The 17,555-nt window shown below is 34.9% G+C and overlaps 1 protein-coding gene across 1 annotated transcript; it reads right to left on the bottom strand.

Annotated features, from left to right (window-relative positions):
* Positions 1–2,097: 2,097 nt before the first annotated feature.
* LOC145159411 (hexosyltransferase GAUT11-like) lies at positions 2,098–5,016 on the bottom strand. The gene is made up of 2 exons (XM_079078427.1): positions 4,460–5,016; positions 2,098–3,706 (listed from the first exon to the last, which is right to left on the bottom strand). The coding sequence occupies exons 1-2, from the start codon at positions 4,613–4,615 to the stop codon at positions 2,315–2,317; spliced, it is 1,548 nt and encodes a 515-aa protein (XP_078934553.1). The 5' UTR covers positions 4,616–5,016; the 3' UTR covers positions 2,098–2,314.
* Positions 5,017–17,555: the final 12,539 nt, after the last annotated feature.

Genomic DNA, 17,555 nt, shown 5'->3' with positions numbered 1-17,555 from the left:
CGAATAAACTTGGTCTTTTTTCCGGTAATCACCAAGATTCATCTCGTTGAGAAAACGCCGTGTGATTTTCCTGAAGAAAGTAGGACAATCTTGGTTGTTTCCGATCACCAGATCTTCGGAAACATCCACCCAAGCATGAGCTAACGCCTTTTCTTCGGCCGGTGTCCATTGCTTTGGAACCGCCCTTCCACTTTGTTTTGGTTGTGGGCGATTCTTTTCCGGCTCCGATTCCGTTTCGGGGACGACTTCGGGTTCCGCTTGACTTGAAAATTGGGTTTGGGTTTCGAAATTCATTGGCGAGTCGGAAATATCATCAAATGGATTGAAGTCATTGTCCATTTAGGATGAGAAATCCATTTGTAGTTGGTTTTGAAATTAGAGTTGCCTTTGAAATTGTGGTTGATTTTTAAATTGAAGTTGGTTTTGGTATTGTGCTTGACCTTGAAATGGGTAGTATACTCCACCAAAATGTAAATTTGGTGGAGAATAAATAGGTCGATGTTGTTGATTTTGAACAAAGTTTGGAGAAGAATGTGAGATGTTTGGGTTTTGGATGTTTTTTTGCTATTTTTTTTAGGTCTTGGGTTGGAACGCAAAACTATTTTTTTGACAAAAAATAATGTATTTGAGTGAAAAAAATGAAGGTGATGAAGTAGTTTAAAATATGAGAAATAGTTGTGTTTATATAGGGTAAAAGTGTAAGGTTTTTTGAAAATTAAAAAAAAAAAAAAAAAAAAAGAACCGGTAAGAAAAGGGTGGGCAACGGCTCAGTTTTTTAAACCAAACAATCTCTCTCCTCGGTAAGAACTAGCCAAGTTGCCGAGCCGAGCTCGGTATGCCGAGGGCATGACCCGGTGTTCGCTGAGGTTGCCGAGTTCGATGCCGAGATCACACCGACGAGCCTAATAGGTTTATAAATTTTGAAGATAATTTATCCAATAAGAAGATTAAGGATAAAACTTAAATACAAATATTTTTAGGAAGCCTCGAGTCGTTAACTACATTTCTAATTTTTATAAACAACTTGCTATGGACAATGCCCCACTCTATGACCGACTAGAGAGAATATAATCAATAAGTTCTAATCTTTCGGTATAATGCAATGCCCTTTCTCTCAGTTATTAGTCCATTAGGATGGCGTGTGGAAGTGGAACAAACCTTCCACAGCTGGCTTCGTTGTAGTATAATGGGTTTTGTGCTAACTATCAGGGGCGGAACACAACCATTACAACTAGGGGCGCAGAACCAAATTTCTAAACAAAACCATATGAACACATTTAAAATGGTTCAAAGTTATAATACAATGAAGACAACTTTTAAGACATATTCTTCCATTGTTAATCAAAACGGCACTCGTTTTACGTTTTATTATGTAACTGTGTTTTAAAACAAAACCATATAAATACATGAATATGGATTTTGTATTTTTGACATGTATCTCTTGTATAACTTAAAATAAACAAATATTATTTGTGTATATATGGAAAAGTTTGTTGTTAATGAAATCATTTTATTTTTTACTAATCGGATTATTTGTATGTGAATTCATCAAAGAGTTGATTGTATATAAAAAAAAGAGTAAATATGTAATTTAGATATTTAAATCTTCAAATAAAATAATATGAAGAAAACTAACAGGTAATTCGTTTCAATACCCATATTATATGATGCACCAAATTAAACTACATAATTAATTTTATTTATTTTATATTTTTTTGTGGTAATCTAAGACCTCATTTATAATTGATAAATTATTATCTAAAAGTAATGACAAGGTCATGACATATGAGTGAAATAAGTTCTGTAGTATAATTTTTAATAAAATTTTAAAGTATTAGAGAATTATTGTGATTGAGGAGATTTACATTTACATTAGATGATAAAGAGTTTTATACATCAATAATTATTTACTGCATATATATATATATATATATATATATATATATATATATATATATATATATATATATATCAAACATAGAAGGGTAAAACACTGGGGGGCCATGGCCTCCCCACCCCCTATTGTGATCCGCCACTGCTAACTATACATTGTGTCATGTTAACTTTTAACCCCTCATTGTACATTTTCTTTGCATGTTGGTCCAAACTCCACATTAATTTATAAAACAATACTTATTTTAAGTTTTAACATTTCCTACTTTTGTTTTGTTTGGTTGCTACGTAGAAACAATATATTTCTTTCAAATGTCTACAAAAAAAAGCACTCCTCCCTCCACCAAAAATATACCAAAAGAATGTAACTTATAAAAACCCCAAAATTTTCTATTTCCAACCCTACACTATCACCAACCTGTCAACTCGTAACACAATCAACAAGATAAGGATGACCCATATCCACATACCTTTCCCATAACGGCTTATACTTCCCAATTGCAAACTTCAACCATGGCTTCAAATTCCCATTAAAATGAATTACAGCTGCACTTTCTATAAGCCGATTATCAATCCCAACATCAAACCCTAATCCCAACACATGCCACCTCCGGTCAAGTGGCTCTGTCCGCCCATAAAAGGCCAAAAGTCCTGCCGGCAAAGTCCCCAACTTCCACAAATTCGAACCCACATTCGAATTCTGTTCTTCCCAATAATGATACACACCTGTTACATTAGCATTCCTCCATGCCACCAAATCAAAAACATTTAACCCGAAAGCCCACCCACAACCCTGCGGGTCAATCTTGGAGCTCAAAACCGGGTTTGAAAAGTTCAAATATTTGTATAAACGATGAAAACCATCCAGACATGTTTCAACAGCGCCGTTTACATTCCCATGAAGATCCAACGAGAATAACGGGGTTAAATCTTTCTGAACGATCACATCATCATCAAGAAACACGATTTTTTCAAGGTGGGGGTAGATTTCTGGGATGTAAAACCGTAAATAATTTAATAAAGATTCGTTTTTTTGGGTTAATTTTCCAACCACGGGGGAATAAGAAGCGTTCAACCAAGTCAAATCTTGGACTTTTTGTACTTCAATCATTGACCCTTTGAAGTCATTAGTCACAAACCAAGCTTCCATGGTGGCATAATTAGGTTCGCTAGTGACCACATGGAACACGAGCTGTTTTGGGTGGTCGGTGTTGGAGACAGTGGAGTTGACCACCGCGTTGACCGCCAGTAAGTTATCGGAAAACAAACAGAAATGGTAAAGATTGTTGTCGAGTAATCTTGGAGAGTTTTTCTTCTCTTCCACAAAGTCGCGGATTGTCTTTTTAGAAAACCAATCTGCTAAAAGTTTAACATTTACACAATGAAGATTCTTGGGCACCGATTCAGCTGCTAACTGCCCGAAAAAAGCAGCTTGAACAGTGGCTGCGTTTGCCCGTTCTTCAAGTGCTTGAATATGTGATTTCATTGTCATCATTGTGGTTGCGATGTCATAATGGTGATCTTGTGATTTTAAGATTAGGGATGATAAAGTGGTGATGAGGGGTTCTGCTTCTTCTTCCATGATGGGTTCTTCATTCATGGCAGCTTTTGAGAGTAGAGATTGGCAGGTTCTTATTTTTGAACTTAGTTGCCATGCGAGATGAAGGTTATTGTGTTCTTTTGCTAAGACTACATAAGCTTTTGCTAGTGTCATTTGGTCGAGCAGTTGGCGGGTGTATGAATTGGGTCTTGCTATCTCATTTGTTAGATTCAGCTTCGTGTGAGGAACTTGTACATTTCTAGCCTTTCGCTCCTGAAAATATCTCCCAAAAAATTCAATAAAATCAATACATTTTATTTTTTTGAGCTTTTGATTGGGCAGAATACAAGAAATAGCAACATACTTCCAGTTCTTTCTATTATAGCATTGTATTTTGAAAAATGTTGTACAATTTTCTTTTGTAAGAAAAATATAGAAACTACACATAAAAATACCAAACTTAATCCTCAAAAGTAAAAGCAAAGTGTCGTTTTTAAGAAACTCAAATAATAAGTACCAAAAAGCCATATCCAAAATAATAAGAAACAAAAGCAAAGAGGCTAATACAGCATAGACAACCTTCTTAATGAAGTATTCAGAATTTTAACATTCAAGATTTAATTAATATCTGAACAATCAAAACCTAATACAATTACACTAATTAAAGTGTTTTAATTTTTAAGGGGCAATTATTATTCCAGGAGTGGAAAGTCATCATATGAACTCCAATGTTGATAGGCATCTCAGTCTGACCATGACAACTTCCCACCTAACATGAATGCTTCTATCAATTTCTACTTTAAAATTTAATAAAGCCATTAACTAAACAAAACATTTGCCTGTTAGAGGCCTAAAATAATCTTGAAAACACCAACAACCAAAACTTTAGTATTAGTTGACTCAATAGGTCAATGAACATTATTAACCAGATAAAAGATGGAAAATTTTCTCAATTTTAAAGATGAACCCTATAAAGAATTGCATTTAGAAACATTAATAGGATCTAAGTGTGCAGTAGAATCATACCAATACATGCGTTTCAACGCGATCTTGATCTTGATAATTGTGTTGAAGAACAATTAGAACAAATCCAGCAACAGAGAACAACCCAAGAAACACCCAGATCCAAATTGAAATCTTCCTTCGAACCCGGCGCCGGTAGTCGGCAGCCCGCCGGCGCATCTTTTATCAAGAATCAAAATCCACAACGAATCAGTAACAAATAAAGCCCATTAAATCACTCACTCATAAGCTTCATAACAAATTTTGCAATCTGTAAAGAAAACCAATCAACCAATCAAGAATCAGAAGCAACCAATCACAGCTACTCGAATCAATATGGAGTTCAATCGACTATGAGTCGATTTGGGATAGGAAAAGTTCAATCAGATGAATGCAAAAGCGCGAGGGGGAAACGTATGTGTTTATGTTGAGCTCTTAAGACAGAAGAAAATTGTCGGCTTTGGGAAAGGAAGAGGAATGTGCACACAGGTGACAGAGTGTCTGAGTGGGGTTCGCGTATTCGTTCGTTAAAATAAAGAAAACGGAAGGAGGCGATTAGGGGGAGAATAAGGGCCAGCGCATCAGTTTATACGCCTTATTACGCCCCTGGGCGCATCTAAAAGTGACTCCTTTTTACTACTCGAGAGTGTAGTCATTACTAATGCTTAAAGAAATATCACTCTTTTTTCTATTGATCATTGTGTTGATACTTATCTTTCAAAAGAAGCAACAACAATTGAATTAAAACGTGGGATGCACAATAAGGTAATTAAATCTAGAGTTATTCACTAAAAAAACTTGGAAACTTTCAAGCAAGCCTTGAACCATCAATATTTTGAAAAGGGATATTTACTTGAGTAAAATAAAGTTTTGGTCTTATGGTTTGTCAAAATCATCACTTTTGGTCATAGTATTGTGATTTAATCATAAAAGGTCCATATTGCATTATTTGATAACGCCCTTGGTCGACTTTAGCAAAAAGAAGGGTGTTTTTTTTTACCTTTTAAGCAGGCCCGGTTTAAGAGGGGGACAAGGTGGGCCACTGCCCAGGACCCATATGAACTTGGGGCCCCAATTTTATATCATTAGGTATTTAGTAATAATAAATTCTGATAGCATATGAAGTGAAATAGGCTTCAGGAGACTTGGTAGGATGATTTTTATATTTGATGCGGCACCCTAGTTCGATTCTTAGGAGTAGTAGTGTTTTTTACCACTTAATTGATTCTTTTTTTTAAATATGTTCAATTATCCTTTTTTTCAAATGTTTTTTTTTTATTTTTACTTTGCATTCTTTTATAATGTATATTAAAATCCAATAAACAATAAAAAGATAATAAAACATAGTAGGCTAGATGGTTTATATGTTTGATTTTATTAGAATGTTATGTATTAGTATTGATTTAGAATTTTTTTTAATTGTTTTATTTAAAATTCATTTGAAGTTATTTACATATAATTCTGTATAATAACAATCTTTTGTAATAAATCACTAAACATTTTTATTTATCATCCTTAATTTGTCTATCACCAAGATTCTGCGAAAAGAATTAACTTAGATTTAATTATTGTATAAATTTTGGTAATTTGAAGGGGGCCTTTTTTTTGTTTTGCCCTGGGCATCAAATATCATAGGACCGGCCCTGCTTTTAAGTCGTAGTCAGTGGCGGCCCTGGGGGTGTGTGAGTGGTGCGGCCGCATGGGGCCTCCGATTTAAGGGGCCTCCAAATTTAGGGACAATACATAGTACTGGTGTTAGAATTTTCATAAAATACATTTTTATGTGTTGTTATTTAAGAATATTAATATTTAGCTATATACACAATGTAACATTTGGTTGCAATCTTGAAGTAATGTTAATTATGAAAAAAAATCAATGAAAATAAAAAACAAAATCTTATCATATGTTCTATAATTTATAAACAATTTAAGGAAAATATCTATGTTTCTAATATAAGTTCAATCAAACGTTATAGTTTTTATAAAACTCATCAAAAGATAAAACCCCAACAATCCCAATAACGGTGCCAGAAGATCGTCGATGTTGCTCGTCTCTCTCGTCGGAAACAACCGTTTTCTGTCTTGAATCTTGATATATCGCTGAGTTGGTGGTATTTGTCTTGTCATCCTCTAAGTCCTCCGATTGACTCCTCAACTACAAGTTAGTATCTTCTATCTTTTTAAATTCCCTAAATCTCAACTGTGCTTAACTTTTTTCTCTCATAAGATAAATTCTCATTTTCATTTGAATAATTTATTTATGAACTCATGATGTCGTGGTAATGAATTTACGAGATGCTTATTAGCAACTTTGAGTTTCAAATTTAGTGGTAGAAAATTTACTTAATAATATTTTATAAATTTTTTATGGGGCCTCATTTTGATTTTCGCACAAGGCTTCGGACATGTCAGGTCAGGCCTGGTCGTAGTAGACCTCTTGCCTTCAAACCATACCACATTCTTCAAATGCTTCACTCCAAAGCACTAAGAATTGCTTGAAGACAGCCTCATTCTTCCTCTCCAAGTTGTGTTCTCCCAAATAGAGAGAAACCATCAAGCTTATATACATCTAGTCTATTGATATTACATTATGGTCCCTCATGTTTGAGTTCTCTCAAATAAACACCATTTGACCAATATTTTAATGGAACTTCTCATTCTTACACATTCACCTTATAATTTTCCATTCCTATCAATATGGTCATGACTAAGTCAAAGTAGTCCTTCAAGTTTGTCTAATTGGCAATTTTGACCCTTCAACTTCAAAAGTTTACACTTAGGCCAAAACTACTTAGTACCTTAATGTCCTAAATAATCATTTTCCATATAATTTATAACTTTCAAGTCCTACTTATTAATCAAAAGTCAATTCCTAACTTTCCAGATTCAACAACTTTGATCCTTAACTATAATTTATTACAATCTGACACTATCAAACCTCTACTTTGTTTAACTTATTAATCAAAAGTCAATTCCTAACTTTCAAGATTCAGCAACTTTGATCCTTAACTATAATTTATTTCAATCTGACACTATTAAACCTCTACTTTATTTATATCGTCATCCTTATCATATATTTTATTTATTATCCTTTAATTATTTATTTTTATTAATTATTTATATTTATTTGATTTTATTTCCAAAACCTTCAATTTTTAATTAAATGGGGCAAAAACTTCCAGACCCATTTTGAAGATGTTACTATTTCGCATGCCTTAGGATGATTTCGTCATCGTAATCATCTTGAAAGATAAAAATAGTAAAGTTATAATTTTTTTTGTTTTTGAAATCATTATCTAAAATTTTCTTTTTACATCATTCCCGTTGAAGAAGGTAAATTTGAGTCCTTTCAATAAAATCGTACTTTCAACAAAGGTTATTTTGTTCCAAAACTTTATTTGTTTAAATCTTCTTTCTATAATTTTTATTTGAGTATCAATCTTTCCAAACTATCTCTATTGGAAAAATACTTTTTAGGTTATAAAACATTTGATTCTTAGTTTTTAAGAAGATTTATAGTTTCTATTCCTTTTAAACATATTACTATTCTCATTTTAGCTTCAAAGAGATCACAAATCATGGGTATTATCTACCGATTCACGATAGTCATTTTGGTTTTTTACATCATGTTATTTTTGAACCGGACACTTTAGTGGTATTACTAAGACAGAGAGATTGATACCACCCGAATTGTGTGTGATGACTCATAATAGATTCACAAGAATAAGAAACTGCTAGTAGAATTTATTTAGAATTAAGTACCTCTAGTCGTGCCACCAACATCACAAACTCTAGTTGTAGTATCTTGGAATGTCGGAACCCTATTTTTTATTACATCTTGATGCATCCTTATCCCACTCTTTCCATCTTTAATGATGAACACTTGGTTGAAATATGATCATATTCTTGGCACTTGAAACATTTATGCCCTTTTTCATATGTATTGGGATAGTGCCCATTTTCTCCATATTTGTGACATGTAATCTCTTCCAATGATCTTCCTCTTGAGACATCTCTCGTGTTTCTTCCTCTAAGCCCTTGCCTTTTGTTTTTGCTTTATTGTCCTACATGATGTACATTTTCTTTGGATTGCATATCCTAGTTATAAGTTAGTCTCAATGGCTTAAGACTTCTTTTTATTTGGAAACCATATAACAATATATCCAAACTCTTGACAACTTAGACATCTTGTCTCATTGGTACATTTATGGAAGAAATATCCATTCTCTCTACACTTCAAACAAATAATATTTTTAATTCCGTTTGGTTTCGAATTTCCACCTTCCACCATTCCTCTATTTCTCGTTTTCTTGATTTTATAATTCTCATTTTATATGTTTTTCTCACCTTTTCGCTAAAGGACACAATTCTCTAACTCAATGGGTTATTTTCTATGGCATGAGTTCCCTTTTCCTTCCAAATTGTTTCTAAAGTATGCCACTAAACTCATTCCATGATAATATGCTTGTATAAGGTGTTCCAATTATTTTATTGAAATTATTCCACCATCGTAATGCTCTAGTGGTGAGTTTTGTACCTAAAGGAGTTATCGTTTTATTATTAGATAATCACATTAGATATTAGATAATTACTAGTTTGTTTTTTTATTTGAAATCCAGTTGTCTTTGGGATTACATATATCCCCTTCTTCATCTAATGCTAGTATCGATTTCCTTGGAATTATTGTTCTCTTTATTCAGTTCTTTATGGTATCAGAGCAGGACATTGCATCCTGTTAAGCGATGACGGGAGACACTCCACCGGGCGGCTCCGGTACCAACACCAACCCGTCATCAGATCCAAACTCACCATTTTACATCCATCCTACTGATTATCCACGACAAGTGCATGTCAATGAAAAACTTGGTGACAACAATTATGCTGACTGGTCCAGGGAGATAAAAGATTTTCTCCTAGCAAAGAATAGGGTTGGTTTTATTGATGGAACCATTGAAAAGCCGACTGAAGGAACGAATGAGTACATGGCCTGGCAACGAAGTGAAGCTTTGATAAAGGGATGGCTTACTACAGCCATGAAGAAGGATATCAGGAATAGTGTAAAATACGCTACCACCGCCAAGGAGATTTGGGATGATCTGGAAGAAAGATTTGGAAAGGAAAGTGTACCACGTGCTTATGAATTGAAACGTGCCCTAACAACCCTCGGACAAGGATTTGATTCAGTTTCAACCTACTTTACGAAGATAAGGACGATATGGGATGAAATTCTCTCTGCTTCACCGACACCAACTTGCACCAGTGGCAAATGTACTTGCTACATTGGAAAAAGGCTCGTTGAATCAAGAGACAAAGAACGTGTTTATGAGTTCTTAATGGGTCTTGAGGACACTTTTGGAACCATAAAAACTCAGATCCTTAGCACTAAACCTATGCCCTCACTTGGAGCTACTTACCACTTGGTTTCAGAAGATGAACAACAGCGAAACATCTCAGCTGCCAGAAAACCCAATGTAGATGCATTAACTTATCAGATGCGTGCTCAAATCACTACCGACAAGAACCCGGTTGAGAAAAGGAATACTAATCGTGAGGGCATGAAGTGCAAGCATTGCGGGAAGAATGAACACAATATTGAAGGCTATTTTGAAAAGATTGGTTATCCAGAGTGGTGGGACACTCGACGCAAGACCACTACTGATCAAAAAAGGACCAATCGCCCAAAACCAAAGGCAGCCAACGTCGAGATGGAGACCAGGTCTTAGTCTGGAGCAATACAGGAAGTTGATGAAGCAATTGAACGATGTACAAAAACCAAAAGTCAACATGGCAGGTAAGGTTGAATTTCGGTTACCTTGGGTGATCGATTCAGGGGCAACTGAACATGTGGCATGTCAAAAATCCACTCTCACTAACTTAACACATCCACAAGATGGTGTTCCAGTTAGCATTCCTAATGGAGATAAAATTCCTGTTAAAGGACTAGGAGATGCACGATTGCTCAACAACATGAAGTTGAACGATGTTTTATACATTCCTAATTTTAAATGCAACTTGTTATATGTTAGCAAAGTTACCAAAGATTTCAATTGCTTCATGACTTTTTTCTCGGATTTCTGTTTTATTCAGGACTTACACTCGAGGAAGCTGATTGGCATGGGGAGATGTGAAAATGGTCTTTACAACATGGAAGGAAACGATAAAAGGGTGGCGATCATGGCAGTCAAGATTGACTCAGAAATATGGCATAGAAGATTAGGACTTGCATCTAGCACTAAACTTCAACATATTCACTCGATAGGTAGTACTGTTAGGATTGAACATTGTGATTCTTGTATTCGTGCAAAACAAACTCGGCTTCCTTTTCCTGATAGTTCAATAAAAAGTAGTTATTGTTTTGATTTAATCCATTGTGACATATGGGGTGGATATCGAGTCCCTTCTCTATCAGGAGCTTATTACTTTCTCACAATAGTTGATAATTTTAGTAGATCAACGTGGGTATATTTGATTAAAAACAAATTTGATGCAAGTACTAGTTTGATAGCCTTTCACAATATGGTTAATACATAATTTGGGAAAAAGATTAAGAAAATTAGAAGTGACAATGGTGGTGAGTTTGTTTCAAATCACATGTTGAAATTTTATGAAGAAAATGGGATCTTGCTTGAAACTTCGTGTGTTCACACCCCACAACAAAATGGGGTAGTTGAAAGGAAACACAGACATTTACTTGAGATAGCTAGAGCACTAAGGTTTCAAGCCAATCTCCCAATAAAATTCTGGGGTGAATGCATCATGACTGCTACTTACATTGTAAACAGGTTGCCTTCAAGAGCCATTGGGAATAAAACCCCATACAAAATTATTCTTGGACACAAACCACACTATGAACACATGCGTGTTTTTGGGTGTTTGGTATATATCAAAGAAAATAAAGCGGGAAAAAATAAATTCGAAGAAAGGGGGAGACCTTGTGTGTTCCTTGGATACCCACAAGAACAGAAATGTTATCGAGTTTTTGATTTGAATGACAAAAAAATTGTCGTTTCTAGAGATGTTAGGTTTGTTGAATGTCACTTTCCCTTCCAAAAGGATGAATCTGATCAGATAACAAAGCAGAATTCACGGTCACCAAGTAACCAACCTGATTACATTCTTGATGAGCCACAGTACATCGAGCAACAACAGCCCAATTCCGAGGAGCCTGTTGTACCCACAGCAGACCAACCAATGCCACAAAACTTAGATTTTGAGCAGCCCAATCACAGGAACAGTAGTGATATGAGACCAAATGGAAATGAAAATTATGATGTTGAACAAAATCGACATTCTGAGAGAACTCGAACTCAACCGAAAAAGTTTAATGATTTTGAAGTTGACTTGCCATCCTCCATTGACCATACTCTCCCCAAGACCAATACAACAATCTCGACAGTACACCCTTTATCTAATTTTGTTTCTTATAATTTTTTTCTAATGCTCATAAAACCTTCTTGGCTGCCATATCTGTCGAAAACGAGCCAAAACATTTTTCGCAGACAGTTAAATATCCCCAATGGAGAGATGCTATGCAGAAAGAGATATCGACACTTGAAAGTAATAACACTTGGACATTGACCAAACTACCCTCAAGAAAGAAGGCTATTGATTCCAAGTGGGTGTACAAAATTAAATATAAACCTTCAGGAGAAGTTGAACGGTACAAAGCCATATTAGTTGCTAAGGGTTTTACACAAGTTGAAGGCGTTGATTTTCACGAGGCTTTTACACCGGTTGCCAAGTTAGTGACTATTAGAATAATCCTAGTTGTTGCAGTACAAAAGAATTGGTTAATCCATCAGTTAGACGTTAACAATGCTTTCTTACATGGAGATCTTACAGAAGAAGTTTATATGAAGATTCCACAAGGGTTTGCGAAAGAAGGATATTCTCGTGTATGTCGCCTAAATAAATCTTTATACGATCTCAAACGAGCATCACGCAACTGGTACAATAAATTCACTGATGTGCTTCTTAGCATTGGCTTTCGACATTCTCGAGCAAATCACTCTTTATTCATCTTCAAAACCAAGATTGTTTATGTTGACGACATCATACTTCTTGGGAATTATGTTGATCAAATTGAGAAGGTCAAAACCTATCTTGATGGAAAATTTAGCATCAAGGATCTTGGCCCTTTAAAATATTTTTTTGGTATCGAAGTGGCACGCACTTCTGATGGCATGGTCCTTAGTCAGAGAAAATACGCTATGGACATTTTAACTGATAGTGGGTATCAAGGATGTCGTCCAAGTTTGTTCCCAATGGAGTCAAACACTCGGTTAGATGATGCAGTTGCTCGCCGGTTGTGAATGTTGGCCAATATCGATGACTCATTGGACGACTCTTATATCTACAGGTGACACGACCTGATATTACTTTTGTTGTTAATACTCTTAGTCAATTTGTTTCCTCTCCTCGACAGACGCACTTAGAAGCAGCCCAACGTCTTTTGCGTTATCTGAAATCGACCGCTGGTCAAGGCATTTTCTTTTCTTCTAAAGGAGATCTTTCTTTGAGTTCTTTTTATGATTCAGACTGGCTTGGTTGTCCACTTACTCGAAGATCAAATACTGGTTATTTCATAACTGTGGGAGGAGCTCCAATCTCTTGGAAGACGAAAAAGCAGTCTGTTGTCTCTCACTCCTCTGCGGAAGCTGAATATCGAGCTATGGTAACTACTGTTAGTGAACTTCTATGGTTGCGTTGGCTGTTGCGTGATCTTGAGGCACCTCAATCTAGTCTGACGCCTCTTTATTGTGATAATCAAGCTACTCGTCACATTGCTAATAATCCCGTCTTTCACGAATGAACTAAGCATGTCGATATGGATTGTTATTTCATTCGTGAAAGAGTCGCGTCTAGTGACATTTAACCGCTTCCCATTACCACTGTTAACCAGGTTGCAAATATTTTTACCAAACCGCTTGGAGCGGACCGTTTTCGTTTCCTACTTGGCAAGATGGGCGTTCGTAATCTTCACGATCCATCTTGAGGGGGAGTAAAGTAGTTACCGTTTTATTATTAGATAATCACATTAGATATTAGATAATTACTAGTTTGTTTTTTTTATTTGAAATCCAGTTGTACTCTAGTTGTCTTTGGGATTATATATATCCCCTTCTTCATCTAATGCTAGTATCGATTTCCTTGGAATTATTGTTCTCTTTATTCAGTTCTTTAGTACCGCAAAGTCAAATCTTTGGTCATGATGGCATTGGCATTTCTAAAAAACTATATCTATTTCATCTATCTAATCATGCACTACAATTGAGTTGGGGGGCTCCATAATAATTTGAAGGTCGATAACTATTAAACTCTTGATACTTTTTCTTACATTCAAACTCTTCCCGTAAATTAGGCTTCGATAGTGGTTTTTCTTCAGAAGTGATATGCACTTTTATCTCCTTTGTTTAAATAATTTTTAGTAGTAGATAGATGATCCCACACAACTCTTACTATCTCTTCTTTGATTTCCTTTTTACATTGGTCCATCCCATATTTTAGTTCTTCCACAAACTCCATTATCACCTTCTTATGTTAATTCATCATGTTCTTGAGTTCTTTAAGAGTGATTTCTTCTTGTTTTGTAAGCATTGTTTATGTCATGTTCTTGAATCGGTTAGTTAAATGTGTAGTAAAATACATCTTATCTTCTCAATTATTTTATCATTCCTTGAATTTATCCCAACATCTTTTCTTCAATTGATTTTCTAGTACTATATCCATGATAGATTTAAAAGTATTGAGCATGGTGTAAGTTGCTTCTTTATTAATATTAGTATTCTTAATATTTCTACTCCTTGGAGAGATACGATTGCTTCAAATATTCACCGTTCCAAGAAATTTATATGTTAGTTCTAGTATGATAATTAAACATTCAAAGACCTACACATAAAATCTCATTTTATAAATTAAGGCCAAGTGCTAGGGTTAAGAAAAAAACGCACCGCGGCTAAAAATCGTATAAACCGAAATCGAAACGAAACCGAAAGTGTGATTTCTAATTGCAAAAACCGAAGATGAAACATATAATTATACTTTTATAATTACATACTTTCTCGTTTCTATTAAGATAAAACATATACATTCAAGTAAAAAATCCATCAATAATATAATTATATTTTTCTAATTACATTAGTTACACACCCGACGACGGAACCTAATCAAACAAAAACTATAGGATTTTGCAAACTGAAAACATGCATCTTCAACTCATTGTAACAAATAAATTTAAATAAATTCATTTTTTTTCTTTTGGCTCCAAATGTATAACCATAAATATTTTCTTGAAATCTAAAGAAAATAGAACGAAAAATATGTAAATATAATACGAAACTAAGAAAATTACTCGAATACATTTTAGTCTTTCAAAAGTTTACTATCATATCCTCCTTTAGTTCTTCCAAACATATTTCATCATTTAAACATTTTCTTTCAATATGAGTAACAAAGCATGAAATAATCTTCTTATATAGGCAAATATTTTAGTTAATTATGTAGTTAATTAGCATAAGTTGAAAAGGTGTGAGTTTCAAATAAATGTGGTTCAAGATAGGTGATTTATCGTGAATCATACTGATTTGGATGATCTCCTTTATTAGAGATAAATAGATTAAGATAATAGTTATTAAGAAAAAAGGATGAACCAAGTTTTAGAAAATTAATGTGTTAAACATTGATTGGCTTAGGATCCTACTGACATCTACGTCATAAGGGATCCTATGGCTTAATGTCTTTTCAACAATCAATGATTCAGCTAGAGAAAAAAGTATATGAAGGTAACCACAAGTTTTAGAAGATTTAATTGTTAGAAACAATAGTTACAATCATCACATTGTTCCAAAACCATCACATAACAATAATGTCAAATCATCAGAGTACAATATCAAAAGTGCGGAAAAATATTGATGAGAGAATGTTGTGTCATCACGCCGGACCCTTCCCCTTAGTACTCGAAGTACCTGAAACCACAAATATAGATTGTAAGCAAAAAGCTTAGTGAGTTTCCCTAAATTACCACATACCAAACATAAATAAGTTAGTGTTATGGGCCAAACCATAGTCTTACAAGTAATTTCCTTCCGAGGGCAAATCCCGGTCTTCCATAGAGTTGCCATGGGCCAGATCCTAGTCTTTCATATAGATGTCAGGGGCCATATCCTGCTCTTTCATACATTTGTCAGGGGCCAATTACTGGTCTTTCATGCACATATCTCAAATATAGCTAACACCTTATATCACAAATAATGGGCTGACCTTGGTGCCTTCGACCCATTGATACAGTGAGAAAACTCACCTTAGTCCGCTGATAAGTAACTAAATGCTCGACTACTGAACTGGAAGATCCCACACTGAACACAAACAAATCATCTTAATCAGAAAAATAGGTTATAAACCATAACCGTGGGCCTAAATCCCAAATCTAGACCCCTAAGGTAAAAGCCTATTTTACCCTTTCTATAATGAGCCAAACCAAACTTGGCCCAATAACACAATAATGGACCCCAAGGCCCAAAAAGGCCCAACTCAAGCAACTTAAGGACCACTAATGAAATCCTAAGGCCCACTCATGCATCAAACAGTCTAAGGCCCAAAAGTCCAAAGCCCAACCGAAGGCCAAAAGCCCAAAGAAAGCCTCTGCGAGGCGTACGCTCGGCGTACTCGACCACCCACCAGTATGCGCAACGTACCCCTTCGTACGCCCAACATACCGAGCTGCTTGCCACCTTAAGCCAAAAAGTGCCTAATTCGGTCCAAATTTCAGATCTCGTCCATTTTAGGGTTCTAATACATAAAGTTGGCAAGTTTATCCCTTAGCATGTCTTAATGGAACCCAACATCCATTTTTATCCATCAAGGCTCATATTAAGGGCTCAAATTCATGCATGGACTCAAATCAACCATCAAGATGGCATTTTTATGCATCTATAACAACAAAGGGATTGGGATCTAACACTTCTAACTCCTGGAGTTGCCCAAACTCACCAAGAGAACTCATGGGACCAAATAAAGCTCATAATCAAGCCCTAAACTCTAACTATCAAATGGATCATCAAGGTAAGAACTTTATACCTTCAAAAGCTCCCAAAGTTGATGAAGACTCTTGATCTAGAAGCTCAACCTCAACAAATGCTTGGTCTCCAAGTTCCTTCTTCTTGAATACACACCAAAATGCCAGAAAACGTCACTTAAAAGCTCAAGAACACTCAAAAGGATGAAATTGGGTTAAATGGGACATAATGAACAGTGGAGGCTGATGAGGATGAGTGTCCAAAGGCCATAATGATGTTTAAATAGGGCTCATGCCCTAAAAATTAGGGTTTGGTCTTGGCTGCCGTACGCCCCACGTATACCACGTACGCCCAATGTACGCGGTTAAGTTCCCCGACTCCAAACACGCATGTATGCTAAGTGTACCAAACGTACGCCCAATGTATGAGGGACCATTTCGCAAAGATTTTCAAAATTAAAGGACCAAAAAAGAACATACTTGGAATCGAATGTTACAATGGGCCCCTAAAGTTTTCTTATATATAAAAGCAAAAATTCAATAATACTATGACAAGTTGATAATTGTTGTAAAAACAATAAAAAAGAAAAGAATGATAATACAATAGATAATCTTATATAGTAAGTAACTTTAAAATTCTCCTCGACAAAAAATATGACATCTTTATTACTTGAATTCTCATCAAACTGTTTGTTTCTATCAATGAGACAATTTTAAAGGAATACTGGATCAATATTCATTTTAATGGAAAGTTACTTAGCATCATCAATCACCTTTGAGAACTAGAGTAATGCTAATGGACCCAATTATTGTTTTGTTTTATAAATATAAAAATTAATAAAAAAAAGGATTAAAAAATATAAATTTAATTATTCTCAATATATTCATGTATTTTTATTATAACAGTCTAATAAAATAATTTAATATATAATTAAATTTAATACTAAAAAAAACTAATTGTATTACTTGTGGGATAATAAAACAATATAATTAACATAGAAAATATTTAACATTACTCTTGTTGTCTAGTGTGTCGAATTGCTGATCACGTCCGGGAAGTGACGTGTTTATTAGAAATTCAAAGGAAGGGAAAATGACTCAGGAGGG

Source organism: Lactuca virosa, chromosome 1, assembly GCF_052849685.1.
Source record: "Lactuca virosa cultivar CGN04683 chromosome 1, Lactuca_virosa_CGN04683_v6, whole genome shotgun sequence".
Classification (NCBI taxonomy): domain Eukaryota; kingdom Viridiplantae; phylum Streptophyta; class Magnoliopsida; order Asterales; family Asteraceae; genus Lactuca; species Lactuca virosa.
This window is presented reverse-complemented; position numbering and strand designations above follow the sequence as displayed.

Excerpts from the sequence above, each read along its gene's own strand:
- LOC145159411 (XM_079078427.1), bottom strand. The coding sequence starts at position 4,615 with ATGCGCCGGCGGGCTGCCGACTACCGGCGCCGGGTTCGAAGGAAGATT. Across the intron at positions 3,707-4,459 it reads GCGTTGAAACGCATGTATTG|GAGCGAAAGGCTAGAAATGT; the intron begins GTATGATTCTAC and ends AGATATTTTCAG.